Source organism: Asterias amurensis, chromosome 5 (assembly GCF_032118995.1).
Source record: "Asterias amurensis chromosome 5, ASM3211899v1".
In the NCBI taxonomy this organism is placed as follows: domain Eukaryota; kingdom Metazoa; phylum Echinodermata; class Asteroidea; order Forcipulatida; family Asteriidae; genus Asterias; species Asterias amurensis.
This window is the reverse complement of record NC_092652.1, coordinates 5,455,030-5,469,842: the sequence shown is the minus strand read 5'-3', so window position 1 is coordinate 5,469,842 and position 14,813 is coordinate 5,455,030. Positions and strand designations below refer to the sequence as shown.

Sequence of the window (14,813 nt, the reverse complement as noted above, 5' to 3'; positions counted from 1 at the left end):
CGTGTTGTTAAATAAATCTTCCCCCTATGTGGACTGTTCCATTTTCAGAGTGAAAATAATACAGCTGACATCACATCCGTCTCAATCGGAAATTGTTTGATGATAACAATGCAAAGGTACTAGACCATATACGTTGTTTAATGTTAAAGCAAATCTAGATAATCATTTATCATAAATTAATTGATTGATTTAAAATCTGAAAGTTCAGAAAATGACATCTGTCTCTTCACTGCTTTGAAACTAAGACTCATGACACTATTTGAGTTCTTGGTTGATAAATAAACACGGCCATTTGCGGAAAACACGGGGCAAAATTCTCTGAAGTAATAATTAAAACACGCAATTAGGGACCAGCATGCTAGTTCTTCAGCACTATATTGATCAGTTTCATAACTTCCAAAGTTTTTGATGAGCAAATCTATCTATTTGGAAAAGCAATCCTTACAAAAGAATAACAAAAACAGTTTGGAAAGTTGGACAGTCTGCTGGTCCATTGAGGAAGGAAATTAACTTTTTATATCTGGAGTTTCATTTAAATCGTAAAAATAATATAATTATTCACAGTTTCACACCGTCGAAATGTGTTGATTTTAGGGGGCCCGTTCCCCGTGCAAAAAAAGTTCCCTTTAATTTAACACTCGACATGATGTCATTAAAACGATAAAATTCACTGGTCCCAAATCCTTGTCATTACACACAACGTATGTATGACATAGTACCATCAGCTGGTGACACGGGATCAAAATGGCGGACGTAAATGAAGGTTCGTCCGCTGCTCCAACCTATGATTCTGATCTGCTTTCTGACCAGGCCAACGACTCCGAAGCCAGCTCAATCGGTGAATTAGCGAGGATTGCAGCTAAGGTATATATTTGGCATCTTTTAGTGGTTTTATTTGCCTTTTTTGGTGCAAAGGAACACACCTTAACTCTGGTTCTGCACTTGCGCTCGCCTACTCGCTACGCTGGATGGAGTGTGTATTTTTATGCTTTACAAATTCACCAGTGCAGTGCCAGCATGACCACCAGTGCTATAGTATGACCAGTGCAGTGCTGGATGGCAGCAGTTGCATATTGCGCTGGTTGGCATTGGCATTGGTATATTATTGGCTATGGGAAACATTCAGATTATAATTCACATACTCAGCATATAGAACATATTAATTGTATTTTGTGCTTTCAATAAATTCAAAGTCAAACTGATATTAACAGGGGGAAAAATGCCATTCGTCTGCCACTGAGTGTCACCTGTGCCAGCTGTCACTTTTGCCAGACTGTCACTTTGTCAGTGTCATGACTGTGCCACATTTATATGAAACAATAATAATAATTAAATAATTATGGATATTTATAAATAATGCACACTTCTCCAGAAAACCGATCAAATTCAAGGCGCCTACACAGAAAGAAAACATTATACATACAATAGAAAATGAAGAATAAACACAATGAAACCCAATGAAAGTCTAACTAAAAGGAAAACAGACTAACTTCCTCCATGGACCATGAACTAAGTAAGTGAACAAGTGTTTTTTTCGGCAGGCCGTGTTTTTCCCCTTTATTTATTACTTAGGGCCTTCATGCTTATATAGGTAAAGTTCCACTCAGCAGAGCAGAGAAAGAAGGGTTGACCATTGTGATTGTCACTGACACTGTCACTGTGCTAGTAGTGCATGTAGCTGGCAAATGACACTGACTGAACTGACCGAGTGTAGTGAGTGTGGAGGTAGAATTCTACGTCCATGGTGTTACTAGCAGTAAGCTAGTAATATTGTAATTTCAAGCAAGCTAGATTCTCTAGCGTGTCTAGTCAGTAAGTTATCTAGTTGGCTCTCTAGTCCTCTTTACTAGGAGATGATAGATGTAAACTGGAACACTTAAAGGGGGTCACTTTGTTTAAAGACACTGGACACTATTGGTAATTGCCAAAGACCAGTCTTCTCACTTGGTGTTATCTCAACGTATGCATAAAATAACAAACCTGTGAAAATTTGAGCTCAATTGGTAGTCGAAGTTGCAAGAGAATAATAAAAGAAAAAACACCCTTGTCACACGAAGTTGTGTGCTTTCAGATGCTTGATTTCGTGACCTCAAGTTCAAATTTTGTGGCCTCGAAATCAAATTTGTGGAAAATAACTTCTTTCTCGAAAACTACGTTACTCACAATGTTTTATACTATCAACAGCTCCCCATTACTTGTTACCAAGTAAGTTTTTATGCTAATAATTATTTGAGTACTTACTGATAGTGTCCACTGCCTTTAATTGTTTGGTAAATATAAAGACATGACCGAGCCCAGACAAGCTTTTCCGAGAACTAGAGTCTTTAATGCAAGGCCGACATGGAGAAGGGGTGACACTTTAATCTTGTTTCTAGGCCGTCAAGACTAATTATTTTATTGTGTTCAAAAAGTAGTCATTTACTTTTTTAGAGGAATTTGAGCACCGAATGAGAAAATGAGTTGAAATGTGCTGTTCGTGTTTATTGTGTCACAAACAATGTTTATAATTTGCAATTTCTGTTGTTTGTTTGCTGCCTATTACAGAACAGAAAGCCAAAACTTCCTCATTGGACGTCTTTAATTGATTGTCAGGTATATTTTGAATTACATTCCTGGAATGTTTGTTCCACCCTCCTCTCCTGCTATGCATGTTTTAAGTTTTTTGTTTGTAAAAATGTGACAAGAGAAGCCTTTAACTTGCCTTGTTGTTTAGTTTGTTATTTGTCATGGTTTTTGTTTACATTCTGGATGCTCTGTTTGTGTATTTTGAGTTAATTTCTGTCATGCTTAATATTACGTGAATGTTTACCTGACAACCATGCATGATTTAAAGTGACCCAAAGTTAGTGTTTGCTGAACTTGTTTGACACCTTTTGGAAGCCATGTCATTAAAACATAAAGGTGACATCCTAGTTTAAAGTAAAACTTTTTTTTAAACTATTGCTTATTTCATTTACATCAAGATACCATACTATTTTAACTACCACCAGCCCCAGTTCAATTGCATTGATTTGAATTAGTGGGGACGGGGTGAAATGTCTGAGAAGTAGCGTTTTGTGAAGTGTGAGTACTGTGCTACAGTGATATTTGTGTTTTAATTTGAGTTTGTGTTTTTGTTTGTGATCATTGGTGTAGAAAGATGACTCTCTTTTTTTTATTGTTAGCTTGCTTTTGTACATCATGTACATTGACAAGTGTTACCTGCAAAACAAAGACGAGGTTGTTTGGAAGGCAGCTGTTTATATATTGGACACTGTTGCATTTAAACAGAGCTATGTGTGCAATACAAGCAATGTCTTTCATTTGCAATTAGTGCTAGGGTATCCATGTACAATAATGTACATGTACATTGTACCATGTGCTTCACTTATGCATACAGTACTTCTGATTTCAGATTCTGAGGTAGCCTATAAAGTTGCTGGTAGCATTTTACTGTAGACTGCTGAACTGCATTACAATTCAACAAGGAAGGGCAAGAGCCTGGGTGATAGTTATAAAAACAGGACAGTTCTTTTCAGAACTGAGAAGTCTCCCGAACACCCAAACAATCTACTCCGCGGTAGTAGAATAAAGAAAGACAGTTCTCTAAGAACAAACTCTACCTGGCAAGTAGATACACACATGGTGTTACCGCAACCCAAATATGTATTTATATACATGTAATAATAATTGTGTGTCAACATCTTACATCTTAATAGATTTTTCAGCCTAAACTTTCACTCACATGAAAGGGGTGAAATCAAGAAAAAGCAAACAAGGAGAAGCGAGCATTGAGGACAGCAGAATAATCTATGTATGACCATTTTCGTAGCAGGTCATCAAGGCTACAAAGAGGGCATCATCAGAAGCTTCCCAGGCCTCTACAAAATACTGCGTCTGTTATAAACTGACAGTTGAGATCGGTTGCCATGCTTTTTTCCCCCCGCCCAAGAGTTTATTTACAAACTGTCTAATTGTGTACTCTCATCAAACAGGATGGAACCCTGCTGGAGCAGGTGGAGATATGCGTGTCGGAACAAGAGAAGAGAACGGGGGCCGGACGAACGGCAGCCATGGGCATGAAAGATGTGTATACCGTGTACCTTGTAGAAACTAGGTGAGTACAGAATGAACCAAACGGTGTTACAGACTACCAGCATGCTTAAAGGTACAGTCAAAGAGCAAGTTTGGGTGGCGACCTGACTTGACTAGACCGACTAGACTAAACCATAGAGCACAGGGAGTTTGACTATATAGAACCATGCACTGGATCATTGTCGACTGTGGTTAAGTCGAGAGAAAACCAACGTCAGAAAAAATTACTTCCTTTCTCAAAACAGTTTTTACTATCAATATTTACCAATCTATGACCCTATCTTTAATGACCCTATCTTTAATGTATACATTACATTTAGGTACAACCAACCTAATTAGGTGGTCACAAAATCGTAATCTGTCTGTGTGAAATTAGGAAAAAAATAGACTAAAATCACACCTGAGCTTGTAAAAATAGCAAACCCTTGAAATAGGGGGCTACTCATGGAGTCAGGAAGAGTAGAATGACAAGGGCCCAATTTCATAGAGCTGCTAAGCACACAAATTTGCTTAGCATGAAATTTCTGCCTCCATAAAAACAGGATTACCAACCAAATGTCCACATGATTTTCAGGTAGCAATCAATGTGCAACAAATGGAAATCTGGTTGGTAATCTTGTTTTTATCAAGGAAGAAATTTCATGCTAAGCAAATTTTTGTGCTTAGCAGCTCTGTGAAATTGGGCCAAGGTGTGGCACTGTAGAATAGATATCGGAACTACCCATATGCTGGTACAGAGTTTCATTGTTCAAAAAGTTAATGGTTGATGGTTGTAAATGTTTTTTTTCATTTCGACCCATGTATGTTTGTTTGATGCAAACATCAACCTCAGTAAACCAGGGCCCAATTTCATGGCTCTGCAGTGCTTACCAGAAGCAGGGAAGTCTGTGCTTATTATGTCAAGCATTTTACTCCATGTTACTAGGCATAAAACGTTTTTCTAGAAGAACAGGGTGTGAAGGAGCTGTCAACCCTAGCAAATTTTGAAATAAAATTGATATCAGAACCATTCATCACACATGCTGCAGACAGTTTTCAAGAAGTTAATCTCTTGATGGTTGTAGATGTTTTTTCTGTCCACCCATGTTTACTTGTTTGATGCATCAACCTATGAAACATTGGTTTTGGGGTTTTTCCATCGAGTAGATCAGGGCCCAATTTCATAAAGCTGTTTAAAGCAGAAAATACTGCTTAGGAAATATATTTTGCTAGGCAAAAAGCGAGTGGGGCACCAGCCAGTTGCAACAATGTTAACCTTATAGAATTTTGGCTGGTAACCAGTTCCTGTTTAAGCAAGGTTTGTCTGTGCTTAGCAGGTTTTTAAATGCTTACCGGCTTTAGGAAATTGGGCCCCAGGGTGTGAAGGAGCTGTCAACTCCAACGCACTTTGATGAGGAAATCATTGTTATCGCTGAGTGGAAATCCGAGTTAATAACAAAGTTCCTGGACGACAGCCAAGGGTCAGTTTGTACACTCTCTCCACAGTGGGGGTCTCGGTTTCGTGCCCGGAGTGCGCACTGTTGTGCTCTAGTTTCTCAGAAGGAATGTTTTCTCTGATTGACTAATGACCGATTGGAATTAGGATGTAATTTGTTGCCCAAATGAAGATTGAATGTTGCACATTATACTGGCATCCCAGACTCTTGTTTTCCTCTTGGCCTTGCCCCCCCCCCCCCCCTTTCTTAACAGAAACTCTAAAAGTTCAAGTCAAGTAAGCACAAGTTGTCTGTATTCCCAAGACAAGTACTGTCTAGATCTATTCAGTATCATACTATTTGTAAATGTATGCTAAGAATAATACAGTATACAATTGTTGCACGCTATGACTGGGTCCATGGCGTTTTGTACACCCGAGGGGAAAAATGGAACCCGAGGCGAAGCCAAGGGTGTCATTTTCCCTCGAGGGTGTACAAAACCCATGGACCCCAGTCACAACGTGCAACAATTGTTTTGTTTTACCTTTGTATAATTGTTATTCCTCTTCTCGAAGTTCTGTTGTCATCTTTAAACATTATTACGGCAGACTATTCATTGTTTAATAAGCAGACAAACGAGAAACAACTTCCTCGAACCCGCGGTTGTTTCGTACACAGCGCGAAATCGACCAACGCTGGGAACGATCAAGGTGATGTACACCCGGTGTACATCACTTTTCATGTTACCCGGCGCGTCGCGAGCCATGTAACATGCGTTTTTGTTGCGCGTCACATGATTGGTTCTCGACCAATCAAACTTCACAATTTGCACAGAGGTATAACAATAATGAATGATACACTGTATACCTACATGTAGGCTAGACCATTCTCTTAAAGACAATCGGAGCATACTGATCAAAAAGTTGAGTTGTTAACAATAACAACCGTTGTTTCACAGAACCATCACCTACCGTACATGTACATGTATGTGTACAATGTGTGTACTCGCTGTAAAATGTTACCAAAAGTAGGAGACTTTGAGTATGAAAACAAACTTCAACGTCTGAACTACATGTATGAAGCTGTTTTAAAAGTGCTTTAAACAAAACTGGCATTGTCGAGTGACACATCACATCAGAAGAACTCAATTTCATCTTTCCCAAGGTCCTGAGGAAATCCCAGCTCATGCTATATTAATACCCAATCAGTCCCAAAGGACCCCTTGGGCTTCTTCCAAACCTCGGCTCGGGCTCCGTCTCTGTTTCCAGGCTTCATTTGATGTTGGAAGCACCATTCAAAATGCACACTGCTCCAAAATTGATGACGGAGCCCAAGCTGGAGCCGGAGCCCAAACCGGCATTTGGAAAAGGCCCCTTGCGAGCAACATGCGCTTTATTTTTGGAGGAGGAGAAAAATAAGGAAACACTTAATTTTCTCCGAGAACGAATAAGGAAGGGCCTTATAAATGCCCTCAGGCACTCAATCAGTGTCCACAATAACAACAGGCCTGGATTTAAAAGCGAAACCTTTGTTGCACCGGTCTTGGCCTTGGTGCCCCTTCAAAAGTTTCCAGAATGGCCTTGCCCCTACAAAGTCAAAGACAAAATTCAAGGCCTGCAGTAATTGTGACCTCCCTTGTGCCTTACGAAGACAACAATTTCATAGCTTTGCTTAATGTAGAATTCTGCGCTTGTGCAATGTTAAAATACAAAACAAACATCAAATTTATGGCCATGGTTTAGAAAAAAAGACATAAGCAAATTGTTGATGTGTTACGTGGGATTGTGTTACATTCATTGCAGGCTTACTTGCTTGGTTAATTAGCAGCCTAGACTTGTGTGTGGGGTCTTCAAGTTGTATAAATTTCCTCAAGTAAGAAAGTATATATGTTTCTGTAGAGGATCAGTACTGTCAAGTTGAAATCGAACGTTTTTCAGTGAAATTTCAGATTGAAACTTAATTTTTTGTTTTGATTCATTTAAAGACACTGGACACTATTGGTAATTGTCAAAGACCTATCTTCCCACTTGGTGTATCTCAACATGCATAAAATAACAAACCTGTGAAAATTTGAGCTCAATCGGTTGTCGAAGTTGCGAGATAATAATGAAAGAAAAAACACCCTTGTCACACGAAGTTGTGTGCTTTCAGATGCTTGATTTCGAGACCTCCAAATCTAAATCTAAGGTCTCGAAATCAAATTTGTGGAAAATTACTACTTTCTCGGGAATACCTTTACTTCAGAGGGAGCCGTTTCTCACAAAGTTTTATACTATCAACAGCTCCCCATTACTCGTTACCAAGTAAGGTTTTATGCTAATAATTATTTTGAGTAATTACCAATAGTGTCCACTCAAATGAATAAAAAAAAAAAATGTTGGCAATAACCTGTCATATATTTACCTGAGAAAAAAAAGTAAGGAAAACGCAGTTTGCTTACGTATGAGGATCTTACATAAGTGATTTTGTCTATAAATCAGTGAATTATCAGGGAATCCATTGTGGTCAAATGCCCCGGCAGGTGACCAGTTTTGCCAGTGGTGAAAAATACTTAAAGGTGAAAAACAGTATTTTGGAATGAATTTGAGATATGCTGACAGGAAGTCCATCATACACTAGATGGACTAAAACAAAGCACAAACATGGGCTGTGTTTTAAAAACTACTGAACAGAGGTTGTTGAACCCTGGCTTTGTTTGTATTGGTTTCTCTGTAATTTGAGTATTTTGGTTGGCCTTGCACTCTAGTAGAACATGTGGATGAAATTTGGGGGCAACCCAGGCATTTATCTAAGAAGGTTTACGCAGGAGAAGGAAGAACTTCAAAAAATTATTTTAATAAACCACCAACAACTTCACAGCGCTGCTATCCGTCATGTCCAAAAGCACACAAGAGGCATGCTAACTCTCCAGTGCTTACTGCATGAAAATGACTGACGTCACAATGCAACATCCATGGTAAATGTGCAAGATGGCAGCATAATTTGCTTGCTAACCCCTGAAATACGCTTCACCTCAGCAAATTTTTCTGTTAATACAGAAAAATTGCTTACCATTAAGCAGCTTTATGAAACTGGGCCCAGCTGTGGACTTAATGAACGAGGGGGGCTGTCTGCTATCACCATTACGCAAGGTTTCAGTCACGCTAATCAGCAGTAAAAGTCATTGGATTATAATTCTTTGGTTAAAATGACACACAAGCACGTGGCCCGTTAAGAACAGCTTCCGATGGTTAGTAGACTTCCTCTGAGCCGGCTTCCTGCGTCGGATGGGAACAAGTTTTTTTTTACATGACTGGGTTATTGTTAACCAGATGCTTGGATAAGTTACCTCCTGTAATAACATTCCCTTGTTTTTATTTGGCATTTTGTTATATTTTGTTGTAAAAATTGAGACGATTCTGGTCTGTCAAAATATTATTTGTACATAATTTATATGTTACGATAGAAATACTATGGAAACTTTATTTCAGATGACCGCTATTGGTTACCAAGGCCCTCCCCCACCCCATTCTAGCATTTTTCACTCTATTGATCTAGAGGTCAGAGACAATCAGAAGGGTTTAAGATCATTGCAATATTATACAGATTCAGGTCTGTCCAAATATTATTTGTACGTTTAACATTTGAAAACAAAACAAAAGTAAAACTCAGACGACTGCGTTTAGTTAACCAAGGGCAGTGTTAATTTTGTGTGTTAATTTTTTTACACATGTTACCATGATTACTGGCTAAAATTACATGCCTTAGCACTAACAGTGCTTGTGGCTGGTAATATTTAGCTGCTGTTTATTTAGCGTATTATGTTTGAGTGGAGTCTTGCCCAGTACACTAATTTTTACTAATCAATTTTTGCTTAAAAGCAGCTATATGAAATTGGGCCCTGGTCTTACATGTAGGCTGCTCTCAAGAGCTGCCGGGTTCTTGTTTTTGTCCTTCTTTGCCTATCGTAAGCAACGGAAGGTATGCAGAAACTGAGGCGAGAGCCACTCCTTTAGCAAAAAATAATTTCTTTTAAACACAACTTGAACATTTTTCTTAACTGTCTATTGGAATATTTTTCTAAATGAAAGTAACCTGCCTCTTTCAGTTTCAGGAATTAAGTTCCAGAATTGTAATATAAATGTATGTAACTTAAATTGCATGTTTGTTTTTTTATTCTGTTAAATTTGGTTGAGGTTGCAAAAACACAACCTGTGAGGAGATGTTCAAGGATTTATTTGGAATGAAGACAACTTTTGATTTCGTTTAACAGAGTGAAAGAACAGGGAGCTAGTGGCCTCGGTGAAGGTCACACGTCACTGTGGAGGAGATATAGTGAGTTTGAACTACTGCGGAACTATCTAGTGGTCACGTACTCCTTTGTGGTCGTCCCTCCGCTACCGGAAAAGAGGGTAAGACGTTGAGACCTTAAAGAGTAAATCATTGGAATTTAGAGGAAAAATTAATATCCATCCCCTAAATTGTAAAACACATTACAAACCTTTTACAACATAGCAAAACTGTCAACTATTACAGCAAATCTTTGACAGTTTAAGATAACAGTTTTCATACTTTTGAGACCCTATAAAGTAAATCATTGGATTTTGGGTGGAATAGATCTAAGGCCTTGGACTTCGATATTGAAGGGGCACAGCATCTTTCCTCTGGTAAGGCCAGGGGCACTTCTGTGAGGAAAATTATGCAATTTTTTATTGGAACTTTGTAAAGGGCGCCACAGCAAAAGCTGCTTGGGTTAATTCAAGGATTTTGCATTTGCTTCCATAGAGCTGAAAATTGTGCCTGCAGGAAGTCCCTGAGGCTCTGTGGATCCTTTGTAAACATGTGAATCACAGGTTGTACAAGATCTGGGCCCAATTTCATAGAGCTGCTTAAGCAAAAATTTTTGCTTAAGCAAAAATTTCATTGCTTAGTAAAATCAGATTACCGGCCAAGACTCCACTCAATTGTAATGCTAAGTAAACAACAGCTTAATACTAGTCATAAGCAATGTATATGGCAGGAAATTTTGGCCAGTAACATGTGTAAAATAAGCGAGCTATTTTCGTGCTTAAGCAAATTTTTTGCTTAAGCAGCTCTATGAAATTGGCCCCTGTACTCACTGGACAGAGTGTCCTTTTCAATAATAACGTGAGAGGGAGACACAAACAAAATTTATTTATCAAACCAAATTATTGGGCGTAATAAAGCGTCCACAAGAGCAGCCTTATAAAATATTGACTCTCGTTACAAAAACAGATTAAAAACTACTGAAAGCAGATTTTTAAAATAATGGAACATCTTCACCAAGCAATAACAACAACGTCTGAGGCAAAACGCAAAACAGAATCAAGCAGCCTAATGAGGCACTGAGTTCCGGATACCAAATTGTGTACTCTACAGTCTGATTCCTGTTTACTTAGCTTGGACTTGTAAAACACGCTCTATATAGCATAGTCTACCCAGCACATGAGGGGGGTGAACGCCAGTGGACATGGACAGAAACCCTGACTGTACATGTTAGCTGCCCATAAGGGAGGGTAGTGGAGCGTAGCGTTGTGTCCCTTTTAGACGCCCTGTTTGGAATTCAGAAACCCAGACACAAGAATTTATCTTTCATATCGCCATGTGAAAGTACTTTATACAAAGTGGCGTTACTTAGGGGGGCACGCAGACAATGTGTTTTTGTACACTCACACCAGATTCAAAATAATAAACTACATTAAAAAGAGAGCTGAAAAGGGGCTTGTTTAAGAAAAAGGCGATTCAAACTTGGCCTGAAGTGCTCCCTTTTACTCTTGAAGGGGCACAACAATAACCTCTTAGTTAGGGGCACTTCTTTGGGAAAATGATTAGAAACTTTTGTATAGGGCACCACAGCAAAAAGCACAGGGCACCACAGCAATTGATGTCGGTGCTGTGGGTTATTTTGAGGCCTGGATTCACATGGTTACAAAGGATCCAAAGAGCCTGTACATACATGTAGGTCTATGGAAGCAAATGTAAAATCTTACAAGCTTTAAACTTTTGTTAGGAAGAAAGGGGGGCACATCACTCTCTTGGTTTTAGGTGATAACTACAAACATTGGATATGACTAACGCACATTTTGTATAGCGTTTCTTGCCTGCCATTAAATGCCCTGGATTGTTCAAGACATGGTATTGTTTCAAAGGCAACTCTGAAATATCTGTTGGATTGTGAATGTAGGACGATGTTTAAACAATTATTAGAAATTAATTTTAAAAACTTTAGGTTTTTCAGAAGGGTCCTTTTTTTCCCACTTTGGGTGGCGTTTTTAAGTCGCTACAAAAATCAGAATAATTTGTTGGACATTTTAAGGAGTACAGACCAGTGTCAGATTTGGTGCTGTAGCAACCAGCACATGGAAAGAGGAGCAGAAGAAGGCCTGTAAAGACATGTACATCAACCAACTAGGTGAAGACTCTAACCTGGCCTATGGGGACATAGACGATCGCACGCAGACAGGAACATTTGGAAAGCCATCACAAAACGTCTGTTGGAAACCCTTGTAATGAAAGTCGGTAAAGCATTTATCATTAACGTGTCATGCTTGTGATGTAATAATTTCAGATGACGTTAATGTGGCAGCAGTTGAGCACGGTGGACAACTTCGATGCCGATTTCATCGAGAGGAGACGAGTCGGGCTGGAGGGCTTCCTTCAGAGGGTCGGTGCCCACTTGCTGCTGTGCAAGGACACCGTCCTCCATGGGTTCCTGCAGCAGGAGGACGGATGGAAGGATACGGTACACGCAACAGGATTCCAGGCAAAGGTACGTCTTTCCCAACTGCGATGGAACGTAGAGCGTTGGTCTCGTGTGTTGTGTAACGCACGTTATAGAACCCAGTGCACTTATCGTAAAGCGTAAAGAGAAGGGGGTTCGCCCCGGTGTTCCTGGTTTGATTGGCAGCATATTGCACCCCAGCACCTTGTAAACCATTACATGGTGCTATGTTGAAAGGAGTTGGTATCATAATTCAAACGTAGTCCCACATACCTTCCAGGAAAATACTGTATGTTAAAGCGCCTTGAGCGTCACTGAGTAATTGTGTCCCCCATTTTCATATTGACTCAAGACACATTCACACACACACTCACAAATAGATGTGGCTCTGTGTTGCACATTCTTTTGTTCTCTGCATTTACAATGTGTAGGGAAAAAACCATGTTCTTCAACACTGTAAAAAAACAACACTATGTGGCGACGTATGCGAGTCCCTGTACTGTGTGGACCTCTTTTGTTCTTAGGTCCACATGTAACACATACTTTTACTTGGTGTGTGCATGGTATGAACATGTTGTCGTGGTGTGCGGGGGTGCGTTTTTATGGCTGTAGCCATTAACTTTTTTTGATCAGTGGCTAGTGATCAACCAATGGCCAGTTCAACCGAAAAAGTTATTGGTTATGACCGCCAAAACCCACTCCTGTGTTTTCTGTATTCGGGTGCAGTAATAGCGTAAATGCTACAATGTACGTGTGGGCGACTCTTTTTGTTTTATGCCTAGACTTAGAAAGCATCAATCCTCACCAAACAGATTAAGTTTGATTGCTTGGTTTTTCATTTCTTATTGTATTTTTTCCTTTCTGTTTTTTTGTTTGTTTGCATTACTGTACATATTTTGTTCTATTGTATTTTAGCTGCCCATGGGATTAGAGACACAGGTACTACAACAATGTATATAAAAACCAGACCAGAATTCCACATCCTTTGAAGTTTAGATTAGATTAGATGAAACAAAAATCTAACATCCCATAGATGAGTGTTTGATGTTTTTTTAACCGATGTGCAGTTGAACCATTTATTTCCTCAAGAAATCCACCAGGATCCTGCAGGAATCACTTTTTTCATTGTTTTTTTTTAAATTTATTTATTTATTTATTTTTTATTTTTTTATTTTTTTATGTTTTATTTATTATTATTATTATTATTATTAAAACTATTATTATTATTTATTATTTATTATTATTATTTTTTTTTTTCGGGGGGCTCATTTTCTTTGATTGGATGGAGACGGCACATACTGTAGGAGTTCAAAGCTAAATTTACCGTGACGCAATTCACACCATACCAGGCCTGAAATTACATTGAGGCCGTGACCTCTATTGCCCTTGTCTTGGCCTTGGTGCCTCTTCAAACCTTTCCCATAGAATTTAAGATTTTCCAATGGAAGTGCCCTTTGAAGGAACAGCAAAGATTTGTTGCTGTTCCTGCAAAATGCAAATGAAAATGGCCTTTGAAACAATCAATTCCAGGCTTGCCATACATTACAAAATGCATGCTTTTGGATGATGTTAACATACGATTTATTAACAGATTTTCTTATCTCTCCCCCCCCCCCCACCCCCTAATCATTAATATAACCCTTAGCCTTAAATTGTCTGCAGGGATGTAGTGTGGGCATTTTGATGGATGTTACTTACGCCCTTGCCCCCTTACTGGTTACTAATACATGCCTGACCTTCATATAATTTAGAAATAGAAAATAATTAGAAATCCTGTGTACAATATATTTAGGATTGTGTGCTGTTAAAAGCACCTTGTGCATGAGGTTTTTTTTTTTTTCATTGTGAAGGTTGTGTTTGTGATTTTGTAGTTAGCCTGTGAAGGTACGATGACTTGGTTTTATGCAAGACTACATGTAAATACATGCAAATGTACGTACATGTAAGAAAATGTTCTACAACCCCCATTGCATTATGCAATATTTTTGAACTGTATCTACTCTTTATTGTGTTCAGTGTGTGACTTCCCTGGTTTCCTCATCGGAACGAATGTAAAATTAAGACACATGATTTCCGTGCAAACAAAACAAAATTTCAAATCGTGGTTTTGTATTGAAATCAAGAGAAGATACCCCCAAAAAGTTCTTTTTCCTGTTTGTCATAATGGCAGTTTGTTTCAAAATCGGTTGAGCTACATGTAACAAAAATAATACCTGCAGACTGTGTTGTTTTGTGTGATCTGCCTACACACATGTACATGAAGATGGTGTACAATGTATGTACATGTGCTAGATTTTGTCATCTAATATTTTATATCGGGGATAAAGAATAATATAAAATTATAAAAATTAATAACATTTTCTATTAAACAAAAATTAATGTGTTTGTACAATGAAAGTTAAATATTTACTCTGAAATTACAATTTGCCATTCGGTGCATTTTGCACACATTTGTACACAGTTGTATGTAGGCTTGTTTACAAATTCTTAGGCATTTGGTAAATTTTCCGAATCTTTCAGAACAATTTGTTTGTGAAAATATTATAACCCTGACTAAGCAAAGTATTAGGACAACAAATGTTCTCACTAAATGCACTGGGATT

The 14,813-nt window shown here is 38.6% G+C and overlaps 1 protein-coding gene across 1 annotated transcript in view; it reads left to right on the top strand.

Annotated features, from left to right (window-relative positions):
• Nucleotides 1–705: 705 nt before the first annotated feature.
• LOC139937587 (sorting nexin-4-like) overlaps nt 706–14,813 on the top strand; it is a 32,472-nt gene continuing 18,364 nt past the window's right edge. The window contains exons 1-4 of the mRNA XM_071932796.1: nt 706–864; nt 3,975–4,096; nt 9,742–9,880; nt 12,058–12,258. Of these exons, the coding sequence (XP_071788897.1) occupies nt 745–864; nt 3,975–4,096; nt 9,742–9,880; nt 12,058–12,258 (582 nt within the window). The 5' untranslated portion in view covers nt 706–744. The remainder of the gene's footprint in view (nt 865–3,974; nt 4,097–9,741; nt 9,881–12,057; nt 12,259–14,813) is intronic.